The following is a 24,625-nucleotide window of genomic DNA, read 5'->3' as shown; positions in this document are numbered from 1 at the left end:
ATGCTGCGCATGTGCGATCACGCGCACAGCTACTCCGTGGGCATCGCTACAACACCCTCAGTCAGCGCGATCGCTGAAAAAAGAGGGAGGGCTCCGAGCGTGAGGTCACGTATAAAATCCCTTGATAATTTGAAAGTAGCGACACTCTCCTCCGCGCCGCGCTTTCCTCCTCGATTCTCCTCACGCGGCGGCGGCGAGCGCTGCGCACGACACGCTTTTTCTCCTTGACGCCCGCCTGCCGGCCGCAACAGTGAGTGAAGCGCGAGCTTTTGGGCCAGGTCTGCGCTCCAGGAGTGCACAAAATTTTTGAAAAATTGCGAGAAAAGCATTGAGAATGCCGAAGGTAAAGTTCATAAATTGATTGGTTTCTTCTTAGAACTGTTTGAATGGGGAATACTGATAAACAAAGCTTTCAGGCGAGTTCTGTGCTACAGACACTTTTTATGTCACATGATAAGGTTTTACTTTGTGCACCTAATCTAGTACTGCCTCTGACTGTGTTTGTTTTTTTATAGCGTGAAATCTGTCACCGCGGTAAAACTTTGGAAAACGATCCAGGCTGGTGCTTTGAACTTCAAGATCAGAGAAGGTCAAAGCAGGACTTAGTCTATTTCGCTACTGTCAAGCTATCTCTCTAAGAATGGTATATGTCACGTGATCAACCATGAGATTGGAATATTGGTTAATTGTACATGTATTTTGACCAATTACTGGGACAAATTAATGGATATTTAGTAAATTGCGATTAAAATCTAAATTTTAGCTGCAACATCGAACCGTATACCGTTGGAAAGCTTTGGCCAAGTGTAATGGCACTGTGCTAGTTAGTGATCCGCGATAATCTGCGTTAATTAGTTAATTTCGTATAAAACCAAATTTTGAGCTGTTCCTTGATGCTTCGAGGCAAGGAACAGGTTAGCCACGGCAGTCTTGATATGATGCTGATGGAGGAATTAAATAATTTTATGAGTACGCGGCCACTCACTGACTCGCGTGTGGGTAAAAGACAGCAGGGTACACTGGGAGAAGTGGTGGGCCCTATTGCCGACACACTGAAGTTCTCGGGAAAGCATGCTGTGGCCTCATGCGCTATGTAAAAGAGCTTGATTTCATTGAATGCAACAATCAAATAAAACATTACAGGGTGCACATAGGTCTTCAACGTGCGGAAATGAGAAAGCATATAACTGCCAATTTATTAACTATCGCTATCCTATCTATCACTATATCTACTAATGCCACTATCCTATCACTAATGCCACTGTCACTATTCGCAACGAACACTATCACCTCACTATCCGGGCCTATTACTATAATTTACTATTATTATCCGTAACAGTCACCATCATTACCTATCACTATTCATAACCACCACTATTTAATATGATGCCGTCCCATGACCCATTGATATACTTCAATTTTCATTGCCTTACGTTGTCAGTAATATCTCTATTATCTCATAATATCTGACGAGACAACTATACATTGACTTTTAATTCTTATACTTTCTTGTTTTCTCATAAATGGAGGTGGGAAAAAAACAAGCCACAGAAATAACTGACTACTATCAGCGCGAGGTTCATGTGTCTGTCGAGGAGGCTTCCTTTACTTCAGGACAGGTCGGTGAGAGAAAATTGATGGAACTGCGTTGGCCTGTTTTTTTTTCGAGTTCGTGTAATATTGGCGGCTAAAACTGGCCTTCAGTGAAATGTAGCTAGAACATAGAGCGATGAGCTAATCACTCAGGCTAGGTGAAAAAAAAAGAAATCTTGCATACAATTTAAATGAGTAATATGTTACAAAGTTGTTGCTCGCAAAATGTTCCCCTAGTTTTACATCATAACTATAATCACCATTGATTGTTTAAGTTCCGTAAATACAGAAAATTGATGCAATGATTCCGGCTGATTTGACATCGATGGGAAAACTTTTCTCGCAATAAATGAATACGCGGAATCGCGGTTTTAGAGCTCCAGCTTTCAAAGCGAAGGTAACCTGCCAACGCCTAGTAGTCGTGGTCAAAGTGAAGCGTGTGCGATCATGTGAACACCTCCTGCACATTGGCCGTATCCCTGATAAAAAGAACGCATACTTTTTAACCCACGCGTGCGTTGAAGCATGGCAAGACACATTCAAGAATTGAAAAAAAAATGCCGTACGACCTAACTAGTGCAGATTACCCACAATACCTCGGGTTTACTTGCCAAAGAGTTTTTCAGGGCCAGCATTCATTGCCCCCGAGTAACCGACGCACACTACAAGTACAAGCTGGAAAGGCTAGCACCTCTACAAGCCCGAATTTTGATTTTTAGTGAAGGAGGCCAAGGATCCTAGCATAATCGCGACAAATGCAATCGAGAGACTGTAATTTTCCAGTTATCTCTGACAGCAAAAAGAACATTATAGCGCCCTATTTCTGACTGTACAGAAGTCGAAGCGTGTTAAATGATGGAGCCTTGGAGCCTCGCAGAATATTCAGCATGCTGCAGAGGACAACCTTATTTTTGTACAATGAACATGTTGCCGCCGCAAAAATATCGAGGAGCAAGCAAGAATAAAAAACGCAGCGTCAGGTGACGCGTTATTACGGGCAGTGAGAAAGGCACTTTACGTCGCAAAAAACTTTGTTCTTTCTAGGAATAAACGTCTTTCGACTAATCTTGTGAATCCATTGACTCGTGCGCAAGCCGTCACGCTTGCCTTGAGATATCATGAATACCGCATAACCATCTTCAGGCCGCTTGCTGCAGTTGTACGCGCAACAACACGGCATAGAGCTTGCACGCTGCAATAAAAGCACAGCGCGCAATATTCGCTCGCCGAGACTAGGAGAAAAATGGCGCGAATGAAAAAGAAAACACAAGGAAAACGCCGGACGCGCGTCGGTTTCCAAGGGCAACGGCAGGGAGACCAATCGTCGCTCAGGAAATCGGGCGGAGAGTCGGCTTTCAGCGAAGGGGCGCGCAAGGGGCGAGGAGGAGGCGAGGAGGTAGCGCGGCGGCGGCAAAGTTCAATCCTTGGCTTAACTTTAGTCACGTACGCAGAGCAGCGCCGGCGGCGTCGGCTGCCTGTGCAGCTTGAGCTGACGACGGACAAACGCCAGAAGCGCGAGTTCGCGCGCGATTGGATATAAGGGAAGGCAGTCCTTTCCGCGATGATACAGTGCGGAAGGTCAACCGCAAGGGCACGAGCGGTCTCGTGTGAAGTTATCCGGCACGTGTCGATACACAAGCCGGCAGTGTTTCTGTACGCGAAGCATGTGCTGAACATGCTCAGACCTAACCCGCCGACTGGCCTTATTTATGACACCGGCACTCAGGGCGCATGGGCCACGCTGTCTGCATTCAGGCGGCGGGGAGCGGCGAAGGTGATGTTTAGTCTACCAGCCCAATGGCTGCGCAGGCATACAGTGGTCCCCGAAAAAGCTCGAATTCGACTCGTTCATGGAGCAGCTCGCATTCGAGCTCGAATTGGAGAAGAACCCGACCCGTGTAAATACGCAGGCCGAAGTGGTCACTGCACACCGAGCTCTGCAAGACGCAGGTGCATGGAGGGACAGAGCCTGCTGCCCTGATTTACGACTTGCGGGGCGTCGGCGCGGTCGTAGGCGATCAGCGCACTTCGGAGGCCCACCACCGGATGGCGGGTCAGCGGATTTCGTCCCCTCTTCATCCCCGTGACGGCAGGGATTCGTGCGGAGCCAGCAGGCGGCGGCCGTCCTGCTTTGGCCGCCTGTCCTGCGGACCCTGCTGAGGTATCAGCCGTGCAGCTTCAAAGGGGAAAACGGCGCCCAGGTGGAGTTCACGATTAAGGGAGGAAGGGTGTGGGAATTCAACATTTCCCTCGCCCGCACGACGCTCTCGGGGAGTCTTTCCCCTCCAGGCTTCCTTCCCCCGGCGCTGTGGCGGAGAGAACGACCCCTCCTTCCCCCTCCCCTCTCATCTCAGCGGACAGCATCGAGAGACGCCGGAGCGCGCGGATGCAGTTACGACAGCGAGGAAGAACCATTGGGCGTTCCCAATAAACAACTTGGCCACGGCCGCTCAATGGAGGCGCACTTGGTACGGCCCGTCGCGTCGCGCCTCAATGGCTGGGGAAGCACGTATTGGGAGAACTTACAGTTTCCGCCGTCATTCTCCGCGGGGGCGCCACCACTCGCCGCCGGAAGACAAGGCTGTCCTCTATCACCGGTGCTGTTCATGCTTTATATGATAAACCTGGAACGGAGGATACAAGACAGTAACCTAGGTTTTAACCTGTCATACAGGTTAGGTGGAAAGGCGGTAGAGCAGCGCCTCCCCGGTTTGATGTATGCAGACGATATTGTGCTGCTAGCTGAGAGTCTGGAAGAATTGCAAACTCTAGTTAAGTATTCCGGAGACGAAGGGGACGCTCTAGGCTTCAGTTTCAGCGCAGTTAAGTCGGGTCTGATGATTTTCAACGGCTCAACTGATCAGGGTCTTAAAATTCAAGGCCTTGAAATACCTAGAGTAGCAGAATATAAATATTTGGGGGTATGGGTAAACGAAGGATTGACATACATTGGAAAGCATGAGCAATCACTTAAGGCCAAAGGGCGAAGGAATGCCGGGATAATGAAGCATAAGGCATTGTGGGGATACAATAGGTATGATGTATTGAGGGGTATTTGGAAAGGAATTATGGTGCCCGGACTTACTTTCGGAAATGCGGTTTTGTGCCTAAAATCAGAGGTACAGTCGACATTAGAAACAAATCAGAGATCCGTTGGACGATTAGCACTAGGTGCCCACGGCAAAACTACAAATGAGGCGGTACAGGGAGATATGGGCTGGGCATCTTTCGAAGTACGGGAAGCTCAGAGTAAAATATTATATGAGGAACGCCTGAGGAAATTAGACAGTAACAGATGGGCAGCTATGGTATTTAAATACCTGTACCTAAAAAGCGTTGACTCACAATGGAGGAAAAGAACTAGGAAACTAACTAGTAAGTATGCTAGTAACAAGGACGGAGAAATGAAGAGCATTAAGCAACAGGTGAAAAACACAGAAGGTAAAAATTGGATAAATTCGATGAAAAAAAAAACAGAGTGTGGAATTATACCGAAAGTGGAAAATGCAGATCAGGAAGGAAGATTTCTTTGATAACTCAAGAGGCAGTGCCTTACTTTTTGAAGCTAGATCAGGGTGCCTTAGAACACGCAGCTACAAAAAGAAGTTTAACAATGGAGATGACGCATGTGCTGTATGTGGAAACTCCAGTGAAACAATTGACCATAATATTGTTACGAAGGGGGTAAGACGTCGGAGCGCTGAACAACAAGACGATAGGGTCGGGAGCATAGCTGGTCAACGGCAGCGCGTCCGGCACGAGAGTCCTTTTTCAATATACTGGAATGCAATGGTATCCATCCGGAAGTTGATGCAGGCGCAATCACTGTTCCTGAAGCTCTGTGGTTTAGAGATAACAGTGGCCAGGTGAATAAACCGGCGGTGGAAACTAGCAAAAAATGGCTGGAAGATTGGTGGCTTAAAAGCAGAGAAGTGACATAATGTTAGTAATGTAGGAGCAAAATTTAATAAATAGAATGATGGTTTAGTTAACCATTCTAAATCAATAATTAAGATATATGGAGAAAAATGAGCATGATAGCTACTGCTACCACCCCGTTTCAAAGGGGACGCTCCTATATTCCATCCATCCATCCATCGGCACGGACGAGCAGACGACGCGGAAGGAGCGCGCTGGCTGGGTTGGCTCGTGTTATCGTTTTGACTACTCAACATAACCGCGTGGTTCTGATAGTTCTGCATGCATGTCATCGGTGCCTGTGTCAACAGCGTGCTAAGCGTATGCAGCACCATGCCAGGCAACTGCTGTGTGCCGCTGTGCACCACGAAAGCAAGAAAAGATCGGTTACCATGAGTTCCCGTGCGATTCACAACGTCGAGCAGCATGGCCGAAAAACATATCTCGGGAGGGCTAGGATGGAAAAGGAAGCCGGTGGGAGCCGAGTGACAAGTCACAGTTACTGCACCTCACAGATGACGATTGCAGGAAGAACATAAAACGGAAGATCCTGCTTCCTTCAGCTGTCCCCTCCGTGTTCCCGAACTGCCCACATTACAAGTTAAGTTACTCACGCGGGTTCATGTTGAGCCAAACAACCTCGTAAAAATTAATGTGCTCAGGTCAATAGCTTTATTTTCCCCACTTGTTATAGCTACACTTCATTTCCTCCTGGACAACCCCACGTGTCATCCTGAAGCATGTGTGAAGCAGTGTCAATAATTTTATTTTATTAGTCCCCATCCATTTATTAACTTTGTGCCTTGTGATTCCTGCAAAACCCTGGACTTATCAAAATTCTTGATGATGGACGCCTAAGGTATCTGAAAATCACCATGCACCTTTGTTAGCAAGGTGATGAAGTGCCCGCAGGTCATAAGAAGCAGCAAGTTATGCCACATGTTAGTTTCATTCCTTCTTCCCTATTTTGTGCAATTTCCGGAGTTGATTTAAGACACAGAAGACCGCAGTCACACTAAGGACCTAACCAAACTAATGCGACCACTGCTGACCAACTGGACCGGCAACATCAATCAGACAGTGGAAAAAACACGCTTGCACATAAACCTTTTTTGAGGAAAGTTCTTCGCTGTAAAATAAGCTTGCGTGTCTTCTGTGCATCACGCGGCTTCATAATCAAATGAGAAAAAAATTGCCTGAGCCAGCGGGCGTGTCGTTGAACTGGCTGTCTTGTGTTGTTTCTTTTGCAACAGTTTGTGTTAGCTAGTATGTTTTGGTGGTGGTACCCACTTGAATATTATTTCCAGTGAAAACGGAGGAACAGGTTGAACAATAATGTTGAACGCTACGTCCTGAATTTTAAGTTTCCAGAGAAGTGCACGCTGAATAAATGGCCCCAAACCGTGTCCCGATTTCAAGATTGTAATATCTAATACGTTATTACAGTGGTTGAAACGCAACTAAATGGGTGCGCTCTCAGCAAAGCACGCGACTGCCTCGTTCTCGTTGTAAACGGAGGACCACGAATGACTTGGAAAAGCCTAGTGATGATGACATGCCGCTATCACCTTATCAATAGCAAACTTGCACGTAGAATCACATAATGTGTGAAACGCCGCTCATAATCCTAAATTGAGCAAGCGCCGACCACGCGGAAGCGAAACGAAAGCACAGCCACGGCCGCTGCGCGCAGCTGTCCGCCCCAACTCATCCCGGAGCGGTGGCGATGAGAACTAGGCGCAATACGGCTCTTCTGAGCGACGCGACAGGCCGCACCCAAGTGCGCCTCCATTGAGCTGCCGTGACTTGGCCCTCTGGCTATGTTTGCCTCGGTGTGACGTTCTTCACGGCCACTGCTGTGGTCAGAGCTAGCGGTGTGGCTTCAGTTCTCACAGCGGAGCCGGAGCCCCGTGAGAATCCCCACAGTAATCCGTGAGAATCCCCAACGTAACAATATGTTTCGACCAAGATAGTCGGTGGTCAAAAATGACTCCCAAGAATCTGTACCAGGAGACGTACGGTATTACGACTCTTTGAAGAGTAACCGGGTAGCGGCTCACTCATTTTCCCGTAAATGTGATCGCTGCACAATTTCTGCCGCTAAAAGCAAACCTTGACGCCGTAAGCAGATCGATGGCGATGACACAGCTCGTTGCAATCTCGCACATAGTTGTGGCCGCGTCGAACCAGAAGCCCAGACGCAGATGTCGTCAGCATATGCACTGATATGGATGTTAGTTGGAAGTTCACCCACCAGGCCAATGCGCGCAATGTTAAATAAAGTTGGGCTGATCACTCCTCCCTGTGGAACTCCACCATTGACTTGATAGCGGGTGGTATCTCCATCAGGCCTAGTCATGTAAACAGAGTCGTCACTTTGCACGATCGCAGCGGAGCACCAGAGCAAGATCGTCTCATTCTGAACTGCCCGTGCTCCGAGCATGCGCTGTACGCCCGACTACTGTGCCGGAGAACCCGGGTTCGAACCCAACCTTGGCGGCTGCGTTTCGATGGAGGCGAAACGAAGAGGCGTCCGTGTGCTGTGCGATGTCAGCACACGTTAAAGATCCCCAGGTGTCGAAATTACTCCGCAGCGCTCCACTACGGCTGCTCTTTCTCTCTTTCCACTTTCACTCCCACCTTCCTCCCTTCCCTTACGACGTGGGTGAGGTGTCCACAGAAAATTAGTGAGACAGTTACCGCACCTTTTCCCTTCCTATAAGTCAATGATTGGTTGTTTGGGTTGGGTTTTTGGCACATAGGCAACTATGGCCATCATGCGCCAAACACTAGGTTGCTGAGCTTCTTTATGAGTGAAAATGAAAAGCTTAGAAAATTACAGCTGATTTAGAATCCCTAACTCTTTAAGAAAACTAAAAACAGATGAAATTTCAACAAGCCGGTTGTCTCCTAATAGTAAACAGGGGTGAAATGGGATGCGTTCATATAGAATGGAGTAAAATATTTTTTCCTTAACTGTTCAATTTCGGTGCACGAGATCAAAATGTGGTTCACGGTGAACTCACCTCCACATTCTTCGCATAATGGTTTTTGCTCTTTTCTCAGTAAGAAATTGTGTGTCAATTGTGTATGTCCGATTCGAAGACGGCACAAAATCACCTCACTGAAGCGTTTGTTCTATGTACATGATTTCCATTCTCCTACTGTGGGTTTTACTGTGTGTGGTTTATTTTGCTCTTCGTTATTCCATTTTTAGAGCGCAGCTCTTTGGCGTCCGTTCCTGGGTTTCGCGTCGGCGTCGTCGTAATCAGCTCCGCCCCCCTTTCATCCCTCCAGAGCTAGCAGCGACCGACTGATACCGCTAGATGCCGCTGACGCCGCTAGAGAGTCAAGATAACGTGACTGCATAGAACACCGTCGCCGCCATGCAGAAAGAGGAGGGGAGGTCCCCCCCCCCCCCCCCCCCCCTGTTCCTGTGTGGCGGATAGGGCGCCCTTCAGTTGCCGACGCGCCGGTTATTTCACGTAGGCCCCGGCACGTCGACGAATACGTGACCACCTTCCCACGGCTAGACCTGGTTCTTGGCGCTGCAGAAGCGAGGGTATCATATTGTTTGCGTCGGCATCGGCGGCGTTGTCCCTGAAACCAACTCCGCAGCTGGGGTTGACTCACTATCGGCGTCAGCAGCATCAGTCAGTCGCTGCTATCTCTTCCCTCCTCCCTTTATCGCGTTGTCCGCTTGCTGCGCGCGCTTCTGCCCCCATCGTTTGCCGCTGGGTGTACACGCCGCCCCCCTCCCCCCTCTTCCTGCGAGTCTCCGGTTGTCAAAGCGCCGGCTCGAACTTAATTCCTTTCTTCGCTCCTCCTCCAATGCAACCCCTGTGCGGTGACAACAGAGCGGCGGGAGTCGCTATCTACTTGCGCGCAGGTCTCTCTGCAATACCAGTCGAAATGTTTGGCACGTCACATGAAGTTGGCGAACTGTGCGCCGCAATGTTGCCCAACGGCTTGCTGGTAGTAGCTGCCTACTTCGCCCCTACGGCACTCACGAAAGACGTCGTGCACTTCCTGCAACTCGCATTTACCGTCCATCGATCCACACCGATGTTAGTAGTGGGGGACTTTAATGTTGACATAAAGACAAACAGGAATTTCTTCACACTTATGCGGGAGAACATCCCGTTCCTCTCGCTCGTAACGCATCCCACGGCTGTGACAACCTCGCGAGGCACTTGTATAGGTCTCGTCTTTGAGAATCAAGCATTGGTGTACCAAGTCTATTTCTCCGACCACAAAGCTTCCTTCATGACTGTCAAGAACTGCTAGTGGAGTCTTTGTTAAAGGAATACGTGTGAAAAATAAAAAAAAAAAATTATGTGATAGCGCATACATGTGTTGCTCGATTTCTTTGCCTCAATCTATCGAAAAGGTGAAACAGCTTATTTGCTGCGCTCAAATTTCGCATTAGGAAGTAACGTAATCGTCGGTAATTTTTTCTGCCATTTATCTATCAAGCTTCTTTTTACTAACTTAATACAATCCTTGCAGGCAATTGGTATTTTCTTTATTTCCTTAGTTCGACCTTGTGCAGCACATGAGTCGGCTACTTCGTTACCATCTATCCCAACATGGCTAGGAACCCAGCAAAAGATTATCGTTTGGCTTTGCGTTGTGATTTTTTCTATGCCGTGAATGATGTTCCCAACTATAGACTCAACTGCATTTTTTGAATGTAATGCCGTAAGCACACTTAAAGAATCGGTATAGATTATGCTCTTTTTCACAGTTCTGTTGCATAATTTTATTTACAGCTACATAGACAGCGTAACATTCTGCAGTAAATATTGAGGCACTGTTAGGTAGCCTTATAACTTTTTCTCTGTTGCCTTGCACGACAGCACATCCAACATAATTTGCTGTTTTTGATCCATCTGTGAAAAATTCGATGAAGTTCATATACTTCTCTCGTAGTGCTAGGTATTCCTGTAATATGTGTTCGTGTGCTGCTTGATTTTTTCGGAAGGCTGTCAGTGTGAGGTCACATGTAGAGGGAAGGTTGTACCAGGGCGGAAATGGATACTGTCTCTGGGCTACAGTTGGAAGTGCATCCAGTATTCCTAAATCTTGGCATATTTCTTCGAAGCGGAGTAGTAAAGGCCTGATAGAATGGGGTTTGTTTATGAACTGTGTTCTGGAAGGGCACTTTGTAACTAAGGGGAAACAGGGATGTTTTGGTAAAGATCTTATCCTGAGTATGTATTCACCTGTAAGCATGCTCCTCCTGTCGGCAAGGGGTGGTTCATTTGTTTCTACATAGATGCTTTTAAGGGGGGATGTTCTGTATGCACCACTAGAAAGACGTAAGCCGAGGTTATGTATTGGGTCTAATCGCTTTAGATATGATGACCTCGCAGAGTCATGCACAATACAACCGTAATCTAAACTGGAGCGTACAACAGAGCGGTAAATGTGAAAAAGGCATGTTCGATCGGATCCCCAGTGCTTCTTTGAGAGAACTTTGAGCATGTCGAGGGACTTGGAAGCTTTCTTTTTAAGGTTACTTTAAGGTTAAGGAATGTTAATTTTTTATCAAAAGTTATACCTAAAACTTTATGTTTATTTTTTACTGGCAGTTCAGCTTCATTTAGGTATAAAGTTGGATCTGTCTGTAGGCCTCTCTTAAGTGAAAAAAGAACAGCTACTGTTTTTTGAGGGGAGAATTTAAACCCATTCCTGTCTGCCCATGTAGCTAACTTATTCAATGTTATCTGTATTTGCCTCTCACAGGATGATATGTTGGATGATGTACAGGCAATTTGCAAGTCATCAACGTAAAGTGAATACATAACAGACTCTGGGATTGCTTTACTTATACTATTCATTTTTACAACAAACAATGTAGTACTTAAAGTACATCCCTGTGGTACGCCATTCTCTTGGATAAATCTTTTTGACATAGTTGTGCCTAGACGAACATTAAATGAGCGTTTAGAGAGGAAGTCACGCAAGATGTTTAGCATTTTCCCACGGATGCCCAAGAGTGCAAGGTCATGCAATATTCCGAACCTCAAAGTTGTATCGTATGCCTTTTCAAGATCGAAGAAGACCGCTAGACAGTGCTGTCTGTGTATGAATGCTTCTCTGACGGTATTTTCCAGACGGACAAGATGGTCAGTTGTACAACATGCCTTCTTAAAACCACACTGATGAATGTCAAGAAGCTATTGTGATTATAGGATAAACATTAATCTAATATTAAGAATACTCTCAAATGATTTTGCCAGACAACTAGTTAATGATATTGGCCTATAACTGCTGGCCGAAGTTGGTGGTTTGCTATGCTTCAAAAATGGTACAACAAGAGCTTTTTTCCACGCCTCCGGTATCTGTCCTGCTACCCATATCTTGTTGAAAAACCTTAGAAGGGCCTCTAGAGATGGCTCAGAGAGGTAGGACAACATTTCATAATGTATCTCGTCGGGGCCTGGGGCAGTCTTTTTGCCAGTAGATAGAACTCTATGAATTTCTTGCATTGTGATTAAACTGTTAATCAGTTCATTGCTGCCACCGCTAGTTGGGAGTTTCTGTTTTTCAGCTGTGATTTTATATCTTAAGAATGATTCTGTGTAGTGGTTAGAGCTAGACACTCTGCAGAAATGCTCACCGAGTATATCTGCTTGCTCCTGCAAGCTAGTTTGCACACCTGGAGGGGTTAGGAGAGGGACTGTGTAGGGGGAGTAGGTACCATCTAGTTTGCGAACTTGTTCCCATACCTTTTTGGATGTGATGGAACTGTTTATAGATGAAACATAGTTTTTCCAAGATGTTTTTTCTGCGCTGCGACGAATATATCTTGCTTTTGCTCTTGCTTTCTTAAAGTTCATTAGGTTCTCGTGCGTTGGGTACCTGCGAAAGACACCCCAGGCTTTATTTTGTTGTTTTTTTGCTTCCTTACATTCCTGTGTGCACCACAGTTTACGATTTGGTTGTATTTTGCCCGAGGACTGGGGGATAGCAAGGTGAGCAGCAGTAAGGATACGGGTCCTGAAAAGCTCATTAAATTTATCCACACTGAGGCTGTCTGAAAAAAATGTTGTCTAAATTGGCTTCTAATTTGAACAATGACCAGTCGGCTAGGTGGAGCTTTCAGCGACGTGGTTTAGAAGGGATGATTGATGGAGAAGATAAAAGCTCAATAACAACAGGTAGATGATCACTTCCATGATCACTTCACTTCCATCACGACCCATTTAAAATAATTAAAAATCGATGGTGAGCAGAGGGATAGATCTAAACAGCTCTTTTTTCCAGAGCTTGCTGAGCAGTATGTTTGCTTTCCGGTGTTCAGCAAACATATGTTGTTACATAATATAAAATCTTCTAATATGCGGCCTCTAGTATCCGTTAATTCACTGCCCCAAAAAGATGAATGGGCATTAAAATCACCAACTACCAGATAAGGCTCTGGTAGCTGGTCTAAAAGCTGCTCTAAGTCATGGAGGTTTACTGGTAAATGAGGTTGAAGATATATGCAGCATATCGTTATTGTTTTAAAAAGCAAAATGGTAACAGCTACGGCTTCGTATTTAGTTTTAAGCTTGATTTGTCTGGTTGCAACACCACTCTGGATAAAAATAGCGACACCTCTTGATAATCTACCAGACTTAGAATGTTTTTATGTTCAGGTCCTAGGTTTGTTTCCTGTAAACAGATGACGAGAGAACGTGTTTAAGAGATCTTTTACATCACTATAGTTGTTAATTAGACCTCGACAGTTCCAGTGAATGAGGAACGCCATATTGGGTGGGTTTTGTTGAGAGTTAAAAGTTTAGGTTTCGGGGCCCGTTATTCGGGGTTTCTCCCTTTTTTTCTTTTCAAGGGAGTTGTGCGAACTAAGACTAGTGTCCATCGCTTCCTCGGAGGCGCTGGACGTCCGCTGGTCAGCTGCGGGTGCTTGTGTTTCAGGCTTCTTCAGGAAGGAAGCCTGGCGGTTGAGAGACCGGTAGACCCTGTTTTGCAGATGGCAAGGAAGCTTTCGCTGTCCCTGCCTGGGGTGGTCCTGTCTGAGGCATTGCCTGGACAGGAGCCAGATTCAAGCGTGTCGCCACCTTGGAGTAGTCTGCCTTCGCTGTAAAAACAAATGGGTTTTTCTTTTTCCGCGAAGAGACAAAAGTTAGTCGCGGAGGCTCCAGCGCCTTTCACCAAGGGCCTACATTTACGGTGGATAATAAAAGTTGACGAAGCTGACCCCGCCGGGTGCGGCGCCTTTCATTTGGCGCTTCTTCGAACGCTGCACAAATTGAAGCAGGCATGAGTGGAATTTCACACTGATTTACAGGATAGTATCTGTCACAGTCTCCGCGGACCACGCCGTTAAAGGAAGATAGAGGTGCCGTTTTGGAGGGCTAGGCTTTCGCCTCATAGCACTGCCGCTTGCGGCAGGGGCTAGCCTGCCAACGAAGTTTATCTGTTGAAGGCCGTCATTGCACTCGCCACTGCTTCGGTGGTGGACGACGGCTGTTGTTGCGGCGCGCGTCTTTCTCTCCCTCTAATTTTCTTTCTTTACTTTCTCTCTCTTCTGTCTGCACCAGGCAGCAGAGGTGGCTCAGCTACAGAGCCAGTAGCAGGTCCGTGCATTTTCTTTTCCTTCTTCCTACAGCCATAACAACAACAATAACAACTGTAGTTGTCCAAATTGCCATCTAGAATTGTTTTATTTTCTTTTTGTTTTACCTTGTCCTCATTGATGTTGGGGAAAACGGAAATGAAAAGTGGTTGCTAATTAGCGCTTGTGTCTTGTGCAGTCACTTTTTAGTAAAATGGCAACATACCTCTAAGATGAATGTAGACCAACAAGCATAGTGTGAAGGTGTTTATACTCAAACAGCGCAAAAAAATTAAAGGGCACTGCAGAATCTGCATTGTAATAATGCGAAAGCACGGATGCTGCTGTTGGTTGCTTCTAGTTGGTTAACTCACTTCTTGTTTACTCATTTTAGTCTTTCGTAATTCAAATTGCGCGCCAATATCTTCCCATGCCCTTCTTCGCCTCCACTTCTGGTTGCGTGACGTCACACCCTCTACATCTCAGTAATTCAGTTCTTGTTTACCCATTTTGGTCTGGCACTTTCAAATTGCGCGACGATCCCTTCCTAGGCCCTTTTTCGGCTCTACTGCCGGTTGTGTGACGTCACATCCTTGACGTCACTTAATTCACTTCTTGTCTACCCATTTCAGTCTTCGGTACTTTCAAAATGTGCGCCAATCCCTTCCTTTGCCTTTTGCGGCTCTACTTTCGATTGCGTGACGTCACATCCCCGTTACCCTAATTGGCTGATTTAAATAATTGTTTTAGTATTTGATACATTCAAATGTGGCGCCAAGCCATAGACTAATGAGACCATTTTCGCCTTTACTTTTGCATTTTGCCTATAATTAATTACCTAATAACTTATTGGCCTAATTATTTTTTCGGACACAACAATACGTCACCCTCTATCGATTGACCCCACTCATTAACCTCTACCACTTCTCAATTACTCACAACCGCTGCGGAAACGAGTTTGCGAGAAGAATCGATTTCAAGAATTAGACCTAGAAGAGCGAGAGCCTGAAGAGTTGTGGGCTGATGTTCGTGATATAATACAAGAAGTTGCTACTAAGGTAGTTCCAAAGAAAAACAAATGCAAGAAAGCAAACTGGTTGTCTGAAGAGGCTTTGCAAATAGCTGAGGAAAGGAGGATGGCAAAAGTTATGGGTGAAATAGAAAGATACAAGACTCTCAATGCGGATTTTTAGAGAATAGCAAGGAGAGATAAGAATGCCTTCCTGAACACACAGTGCCAAGCAGTTGAGGACAACTGCCAATTGAGGAACACAAGAGCTCTGTATAAGACAATCAAAGATATCAAGGGAAGCTTCTGTGCTAAGCTGGGCCTGATAAAGGACAAAGGAGGCAGGGTCCTCATTGAAGCGTCAAAGATAAAGAAGAGGTGGCGAGAATACACAAAAGAACTGTACAAGAAGGACCCGGATGTGCAAACCCAAATTAAGATGGTTGTGATCACTGATCTCGAGCTGGGTATCCTGAAGAGTGAAGTTGAATGGGCCTTAGCCAGCCTTTCTAAGAAGAAATCTAGTGGAATTGATAGCATTCCAGCTGAGTTGCTTCAAAACCTTAAGGATGACGCTGTTAATGTTCTGTTTAACTTATGTCAGCAAATTTGGCCAACCCTGCAGTGGCCACAGGATTGCAGGAGGTTAGTTTACATTCAGTTCCCCATTCCAATGAAAGCCAATGCCAAAGATTATTCCAACTACCGCACGATCGCGCTTATTTCGCATGCTAGCAAGGTGATGCTGAAAATCGTCCAAGGTAGGCTGCGGCAATATGCGGATGGGGAGCTTCCGGACGTGCAAGGAGGGTTTCGCAAGGGAAGAGGAACTAGAGACCAGATTGCCAACCTTCGCTGGATCAAAGAAAAAGTAAGAAAGTTCCAGAAGCCCATCTACTTCTGCTTTATTGATTATGCGAAAGCGTTTGACGGCGTAGATCACAACAGATTGTGGCAAGCCGTCCAAGAGATGGTAGTTCCAATTCACCTCATCTGTCTCCTCAGGAACCTGTATGAAGGACAAGAGGCCTCAGTCAGAACTCAGCATGGTCTTACTGATTGGTTCCCGATTGAGGAAGGAGTGAGACAAGGCTGCATACTGTCGCGCTGCCTATTTAACCTATATGCTGAGTGCATCATGAGGAAGGCCGGTCTGGACGAGTCTTCAGCTGGAGTGAAGATTGCTGGAAAACGTATAAACAACCTTAGCTATACGGATGATACCACTTTAATGGCAGAAAGTGAAGTGGAACTCAAGAGACTTCTGATGCGCGTACAAGAAGAGAGTGAGACGTTTTGGCTTAAACTGAACATTAAAAAGACAAAGATCATGGCGTCTTGCCCTATCAAGTCCTGGTGCATCAAAGGACAAGAAGTGGAAGCCGTGATAGATTTTCTCTGCTTGGGCTCCAAGATTACCCCGAAAAGTGACTGCAGCCATGAAATTAGGACACGCCTGCTTTTGGGAAAGAGAGCCATGGCTAGCATTGAACGCCTAGGTAGGAGTAGAGACATCAGACTGCCAACAAAGATCCTTATAACTCGTACTATGGTGTTTCCAGTTGTGATGTATGGATGCGAGAGTTGGACTGTGAAAAAGGCTGACCGCCGAAGAATTGACGCGTTTGAATTGTGGTGCTGGCGGAGACTCTTGAGAGTTCCTTGGACTGCCGGAAGATCAAATCAGTCTTTATTGTTGACCATTAACACTGACTGCTCATTGGAGGGTGAAATTCTAAAGTTAAAGCTCAGCTACTTTGGTCATCTGATGAGAAGAGAGGAGTCGCTGGAGAAAGATTTGATGTTGGGAAAGGTTGAGGGTTACCGGAGAAGTGGTAGGCAGCGAACGCGATGGTTAGATGGCATCCTCGAGGCGCTGCAGATGAAGTTAGGTGATGTGAGGAAGATAGTGACAGACCGTAAAGTGTGGCGTGATATGGTCCATAGGGTTACGAAGAGTCCCACATGACTGAATGACTGAACTGAACTGAATTACCCAAACAAAGGGACACAACAACCCTCTATCGATTGAGACCGCTCATTAACCTCTACCACTTCTCAATTACAACTGCTGCAGACAACGTTTACTTATTTGACTGTAATTAATTAGATAAATAATTTATCGGTCTAATTACTTTTTCGGCAACACCAATATGTCACCCTCTATCGATTGACACCACTGATTAATCTCTACCGCTTCTCAATTACTCACAAACTGCTGCGGACACGTTTTTGTGGACGCGTTCTGCAGAAGCGGTGTGCGGAGAAAAATCTGTGAACATAGCGAAGTAATGCTCGCGCATTATTAAGACGGAGACGGAACAATCACCGCGATCTCCGGACTAGGATAAATGTTTTTTAGGTTTCAAGAAAGCTGTATGGCTCTCCTTTGGAGCCTATGAGCGCGTTTGAGTGGATGCCCATGAGTATAATTACTGCGTTATTACACATCCTTTTCACTTTTTGGGATTATTCTAAGCATTCGACCAACACCGCTGCCACGTCGAGTTGTCGATTCATTCGCTCTTGCCCCCCAATCTCATGTACTGACCGCTGTGGTGAGCTCAGTTAGTAAGTAGAGCGGTGGTCTAGGGTTCGATCCCCGGAGAAAGCTTTCCTTTGTAGGCGCATGGCTACGTTTGGGTGGTTGTAGATGAGTAATCACTCTCTTGCTCCAAATCTGTTCCAAATTGGGGGATTCGTCAAGATATTCGACACATCAGCGCAGTTATTTTCGCACTTTTTGAATATGGATAATAACCAACTCGCTCACCTTTCTGTTCTTCTAAATGTAAAGGTATTCAGAAGCTTGGATGGCTTGAATACTTATGACCCAGTCTGACTCTTCTTCAATCTTTCTTTCCACTCAATGTTTGTGTAGTGGAGCTGCTACGATTGACCTGATACTGTTTCGATTACTTGCCCATGCCATGACCTGCTTGAGTATCCCAGAGATATCAGAAGGGAAAATGTTTGGGCGTGTTGGTTCATCGTCAACACAGCGAAGCGCTCAAAATCACAAAGGACGAGGAGAGAACAGGACAATAGCGCACTTTCAACAAACGTTATTTAAGATCCCGCTTTCGTGTGGTAGACACTACATCGGCCAAACTGGAAGATGTCTGAACGTTCGGCTGCAAGAGCACTCTAAAAAGGTCTGCAATATTGCCATAGACGGACAGCTAGCTGCCCATTGCAAAAAGTGTGACAGCGAGACACCTTGCCAGCCTTTGTTCGACAAAATTATTGCTTTGTATCGCCACCGTACCAGCCTAACTAGGGAAATTGTGGAAGCATCGCAGATAGCACGATCAGGGGATCAATGCGTCAGCAAACCGTCGGTGGCTCTATCAAAAACTGAGCTGGATTTCTTAGCTTAGGCGGCACGTGCAGATGTTTTTCCTTCTTTCTTTGTGATTCTGAAGTGTATATATATATATGCTCCGCAACCGCAATAAACGTTTGTTGAAAGTGCGCTATTGTCCTGTTCCCTCCTCGTCCTTTGTGATTTTGAGCGCTTCGCTGTATTGACCAGAGATATCGGCTATTCAAAACAAGCTTACTCGCTCTTTGCTAAGGGCTGCACAAGGGCGTTTTCTTAGATATAAATATACGCTGCACGCAAAATACGTCGTCATGCTCGGTTTGAATTGTTTTGACGGCTGACTCCGCCGTCACGCATATGCAGTTCGTGGTCCATGGTGCAAGTGTCGTAGCTGCTTTTGGTGAGCGAAAGGCGTGAGGTATTTTAATCTCCACTCACATGACAGGCAGGTGAGAGATGTAGCTGCGAGAAGCTGGAATGCAAGCTTAAAAATATTCTTCAGTTATTGGCTCACTTTTGGAGTCTTCTAAGGGGAATGCACGCTAATAGCATTCGTTTTATCTAGTGCCGCCTTTGGAATGGTTTCATGCACCTTTCGAGGAATAAAATTTTAATTTCCACATTTGAGATTATAATACCCGCTTGTTATCCACACATCGGAATGAAGTCCGTGCGTGCTTGCGTTGTTTGGGGTTTCCGTCCACTAAAATCACTGATGCTCAAAGAATCCTTTAACTTAACGCGGTTTTGTTCCTTTTAGGTGTAATGTAACCTACCGGTAATAAATCCAAACTATTTAGACATTACTTTCTTATTACTTACTTTTACTTTATTTCTTTATTACTACTTACTTTCTCTATTACTAAGTACTAAACTAGCCATTTGCACACTGCGTCTGGTGACACGACGCACATGTCTGTCATCCTACGATTAAGAAATAAGTGTCACATTTATTGTGTACTGTGATGTTGCCTCCTCATCCTCTTTCATTGGCATGTTGCTCTTGGATTTAGACATCTGCAGCGCCTGAAGTATGTAATAAATAATTATTTAAATAAATAAATAAATAGATATAGTAGAAAATAAAGAGCAGATGTCTTTAAATAGTTATTCTAGTTTTTTTTTTATTCTGCCTTTTGTTTTTGTATTCCCTGCGCATCGCTCCTTTCTGCTTCCTCTCTCATCACATCTAATAAACTTTGCTTTCTAGTACACGTGTGTGCTTCGTTCTTCCGTTAGCGCATTGAGCCTCGTTGTGTCCAGTGATAGGTTTCCGTTTTCCCGCAGACTCCGCTTCCGACCTCAGGCGCTCGTGGACGTGTCTAAGGTGAACACTGCGACTACCATTCTAGGCAGGAGGATTTCGCTTCCAATCGGCTTCGCGCCATCAGCCGCCCACATGATGGCCCACCCGGACGGCGAATTTGGTACAGCGCAAGGTGAGAACTCATCTCCCATTGCTAATTTGCTTCATACTGTCTTGCGCCTAGCAACGTCTTTCCCATAATCGCTAAACTGGATTGTACCCTGCATTCTTTTATGTTTGTGGATAGAAACCACTGGGCACAAAATAAGTGCCACACCACCGAAGTGATATACAAGCTATGAGTAATCTTATTCACACAACGTCTCATCGTGAAGAGATGATTCTTAATCAGCTATGTGCCTCCACATATCGAACACAAAAAATATGCTCCAGAAAGGTATCCATTTGGCTTTCAGCTATTGCACATATATGAAACGTCTTGTCGGTAATTTGATGAAATACAGACCAAATTTTTGAATTGATGATGTATTGATAAATGAAGAAAAATGGGGGCGGGTTTTGAACCTAGTGATAAATCGAAAGCTGTGAGCGTTGTAGCGATAGCCTCTTTCATAAAGTATACTTCTTCATAAAATAACTCAACATTGCACTCCACCATCCTGCATTTCATTTCGCCGTGTTGCTTATTCTAACTCGTTTCTTCCCCGCACCTGTAACGACTGGAATAACCTGTCTGCACCCTTAACAACTGAAGAAGAAAAATTTAAGTCCGCGCTACAAACTTCCTGTGTTGCCTAGTATTAAAACTTATTGTATGGTTATTTGCTTTTCTTCATTGTATACTGTTTTGCTTATTATATTTTTATATTTTGTTATTTTTTACACCAATGTCGTCTTCCTAAATTACCCATGTACCTCGTTGTTCTTTTTTATGTGCTTTGTTTTTCAGATATTTGTACGCTTATTGTATTAACCTTCTGTTTTATATATATATATATATATATATATATATATATATATATATATATATATATATATATATATATATATATAGCATAAGTAAATAGACGTACTTGGTTGCTATATATATATATATATATATATATATATATATATATTGTCTGCCCCCTTCCCTCTTCAACGTACATCTGTACCCTGAGGGTATTTTAAATAAATAAATAAAAATCCGTTATTCCGCGGTTTTTCATATTAAACAAATTGTAAAGGGCACTTTGGACCACTAAAGTGCGATGAGGCGAGATCCATTAGAGCGCGGTGGATCGCAGCCCTCCACTACAGCACCTCTATCTCCGATTATTCTTTCAAGCCCATCTTTCTCCCTTCCTTTAGTGCATGGTGCACGTGTCCTGTAAATCAATTTCTAACGCTGCCTGATGTACTAACGCCTCATAGATGCTTCTGTTTGCTGTGTAGGGAGGGAGGTGGGGAAAGGGGGCTGTTTCCTTGCCCTACGGGGCTGGGACTGGTAGGTCAAAGCCGCTTGCGGTGGGGGCTAGCCTGGCACCGAAATTTTATCGGTGTGTGAGTAAAAAACTTTATTGAGTAGATTTAAGGGATCGGGATGTGTAGGTGGGGTCCCTAGTCCGGGACTCCAGCGGCTGCCGCTGCTATCCGCGCGCGTGTCACGAGGGCCCGTTGGGCCTCAAGTCCAGAGCTGGATAGGGCAGCCTCCCACCCCTCAATTGTTGGCACTGCATCCGAGTCATCTGGAGGATTGTGTGGACAGCTCCACCCCATGTGGTGCAGGCCTGCCTTCTCGCCGCAATAATTGCATTTGGGGTCGCAGATACCGGGGTGCATTGTGTTTAAACGGGCTGGTGTGTTATATGTACCTGTGTGTAGGCGTCGCCATCTAACTTCTTCCGCTTTGGAGAGCCCCTTGGCTGGGGTGGATAGTTTCTGCCAGAGAGTCTACAGTGCTGTAACCTCTCCGAATACGTCACCAGAGGGCAGGGATAGGGGGTGTGGAGGATGGAGGGGTCGAGTCCCGAGGCAGGAGAGTTCGGGCAGCAGCATGGGCGCATTCGTTCCCTTCCACGCCTTGATGCTCGGGTGTCCAGACGAGGCATTTGTCTTGTTCGGGGTGTCCGTAATTTTTCGATAATCTGGCAGCCTGGGGACATATTCGGCCTTTGATGTAGTTTCGGTAGGCAGCCATAGAGTCTGTTATTATATAGGCGCAGGTGGTATATGCGTGGCGGCTAAAGCAATGGCCACCTCCTCCGCCATTTCTATATTGTCATCGCAGACGGTGAGGGCATTAACTAGTTTTTGGCGAATCACAACCGCTACCGTGCACCCCGCTTCTGACTTTGCTGCGTCTACGTAGTAGGATTAAGTGTCCGTCCCGTACTTTTCCTGGATGTTTTTGGCCCGCGCCTTCCGGCGCCATTCGTGGAACAGAGGGTGGTCAGACTCGTTTATAGCCAATCCTCTACCCCGCAATATTTATCGGTTGTCGGCTCTCATTGCACCCGTCACCGCTTAGGTGGTGGACGACGGCTGTTGCGGCGCGAGACTTTCTCTCCCTTTTCTTTTTCTTTCTTCTCTACTTTCTTTCTTCTGTCCGCACGAGTCAGCGGAGGGTGCAGCCGGGGTGGTGCAGTTGTAAGTCGCCCGACTACTGTGCCGGAGTACCCGGGCTCGAACCCAACCTCGGCGGCTGTGTTTCGATGGAGGCGAAACGAACAGGCGTCCGTGTGCTGTGCGATGTCAGCTCACGTTAAAGATCCCCAGGTGGTCGAAATTACTCCTTAGCCCTCCAATACAGCTCCTCTTTCTCTCTTTCCACTTTCACTCTCACCTTCATCCCTTTCTTAAAGCGCGGTTAAGGTGTCCACAGAAAACATGTGAGACAGTTACCGCGCCTTTCCCTTCCTATAAATCAATCAGGCAGCGGAGCTGGCTCAGCTACAGAGCCAGTAGCAGGCTCGTGCATTTTCTTTTCCTTTTTCCTAGAGCCACAACAACAACAACATTGCTGTGTGGTGCGTTGTTGTTGTTGTTGTTGTGGCTCAAGGCCGACCCTCCTCAAGAGCCCGAGGGTTTGCATCACGTAACTTTTTTCAGGACCTCTTCGTTATGGCCGTGAGATTGGATGACTATCCCCAGAATCCTGATCTGATCTTCTTTTGGCACTGGTTTGCCCTCCACCTGAATATGAAACTCCCCGCTATTCTTGCAGCGGAGGTACTTTGGGTTATAATATTTCTAGATTTCAGCAAAGGTTTCGATAGAGTCCCACATGACAAACTAATATTAAAACTTCTTAGCATTGGCCTACATGAAATTTTTATCATATGAACAACAAACTATTTAACCAATCGGTACCAATTTTTAGAAGTCAATGAGGAACAATCAGGTTGCCTTCCGGTCGGCTCTGGGGTTCCCCAAGGAAGTGTGCTGGGGCCATTATTGTTTTTATTATATCTTAATGATCTTACAACTGACCTTACTCACAATGTGCATATCAGGCTGTTTGCCGATGATTGCGTGCTTTTTCAAGAAATAACTTCTATTAATGACCAAATCCATCTTAACTCCTCTCTGGCTAAGATTTATGAATGGTGTAAAGCGTGGGACATGGAAGTTAACACTAATAAGACCGTTCTTCTTCGCTTCGCTCGCAGAAACGCTCCGCTCTCTTTTATCTACAGACTAGGTTCTTCACCTTTGTTGGAAGAGGCTAAGTACAAGTATTTAGGTGTCACGCTTACTAGTACTTTGTCATGGAATTTACATATAGATAACCTCTGCTCTTCCGCTTTACGTAAACTATACTTTTTAGGACCTAAGCTTAAAACTTCTCCCTCGAGCGTAAATCTACTTGCTTACAATTAAATAATTAGACCGAAACTTGAATATGCTTGCGTTGTTTGGGACCCATTTATTAAACGCAATATCACCCGTTTAGAAAAGATACAAAGAAAAGCTGTGAGATTCATTTACTCTAAATTTTCTCCGTATGACTCACCCTCTGAATTAATGCAGCTTAATGTCTTGAACAACGAAGCAAAAATTTACGCTTGCAATTTTTTTCCGCGATTTGGAATCGAGACCTGGCTATTAACCCTTCAGCATATCTGTCGCTTTTATCATCGAGGCATATGCGTCACCATCATCCAAACTCGCTGACGCCATATTTCGCACGAACTGATTTATTCAAGTTTTCATTTTTTCCTCGCACAGTAACCGAGTGGAATAATTCATTATTGCCTTTCTCCACACTTTGATAGTTATTACCTTTGTTATTATTGTTTTGTTGCCATGTTAGCACCCTGCTTGGACCTGTACAAGGTTTGCAGTATGGAATAAAGAAAGAAAGAATTCAGATTTATGCGGGGAGCACGAAAGTCCCCTTTTAGCCGCGTAATCGAAAACGATGTCGGCCGCTGCCTGCAGGCGTTCCTCCGTACTCGCACCGCTCCCCATGGTTAATCCGGAGCTTGGTATCGTTTGCATACAATTGATTTGGTTAAGTTTACCCGGGAGGCCTCTTATCGCCACGTTGAATAGGAAAGGCACGGAGCCCGGCGGCGTGCCTTTGCTTCCTATCTCTACCGTAGGAGATTCTAAATTTTCAAATATCATGCAGGCTTTTCTGCCCGATAAGAAGTCTTTTATGTAATTGTACGTTCTCTCCCCTACTCCGAGCCCTTCGAGGATAGTCTCGTGCCTGACATTGTCGAAGGCCTTGGTGAGGTCTAGGCCCAGGATCACTTTGGCGTCTCCCGATCGCGAGTATGTGATATCATGCTTTATTCGGAGCATTACGTCCTGCGTCCACGAGTGTGGTCGGAAACCGACCATTTCGTGCGGCCACAAGTTGTTTTGCTCCATGAAACACGTTAATCTCGTCTGTATTACGTGCTCCAGCAACTTCCCTACGCATGAGGTTACAGAAATTGGTCTCAAAGTTTTCAGTTG

General features: G+C 45.7%; 1 protein-coding gene across 3 annotated transcripts in view; it reads left to right on the top strand.

The window, feature by feature from the left end:
• LOC146177953 (uncharacterized) overlaps positions 1 to 24,625 on the top strand; it is a 203,907-nt gene that overhangs the window by 88,156 nt on the left and 91,126 nt on the right. For all 3 annotated transcript variants that reach the window (XM_084580676.1, XM_084580674.1, XM_084580675.1), the window contains exon 4: positions 19,699 to 19,850. In XM_084580676.1, the coding sequence (XP_084436802.1) occupies positions 19,699 to 19,850 (152 nt within the window). The remainder of the gene's footprint in view (positions 1 to 19,698; positions 19,851 to 24,625) is intronic.

The sequence above is a fragment of the Amblyomma maculatum genome, chromosome 10 (genome assembly GCF_055883805.1).
Source record: "Amblyomma maculatum isolate TAMU_Amacu chromosome 10, ASM5588380v1, whole genome shotgun sequence".
NCBI classification, from domain to species: Eukaryota; Metazoa; Arthropoda; class Arachnida; order Ixodida; family Ixodidae; genus Amblyomma; species Amblyomma maculatum.
Note: the sequence above shows the minus strand (reverse complement) of the source record. Positions and strands in the feature narration are given on the sequence as shown.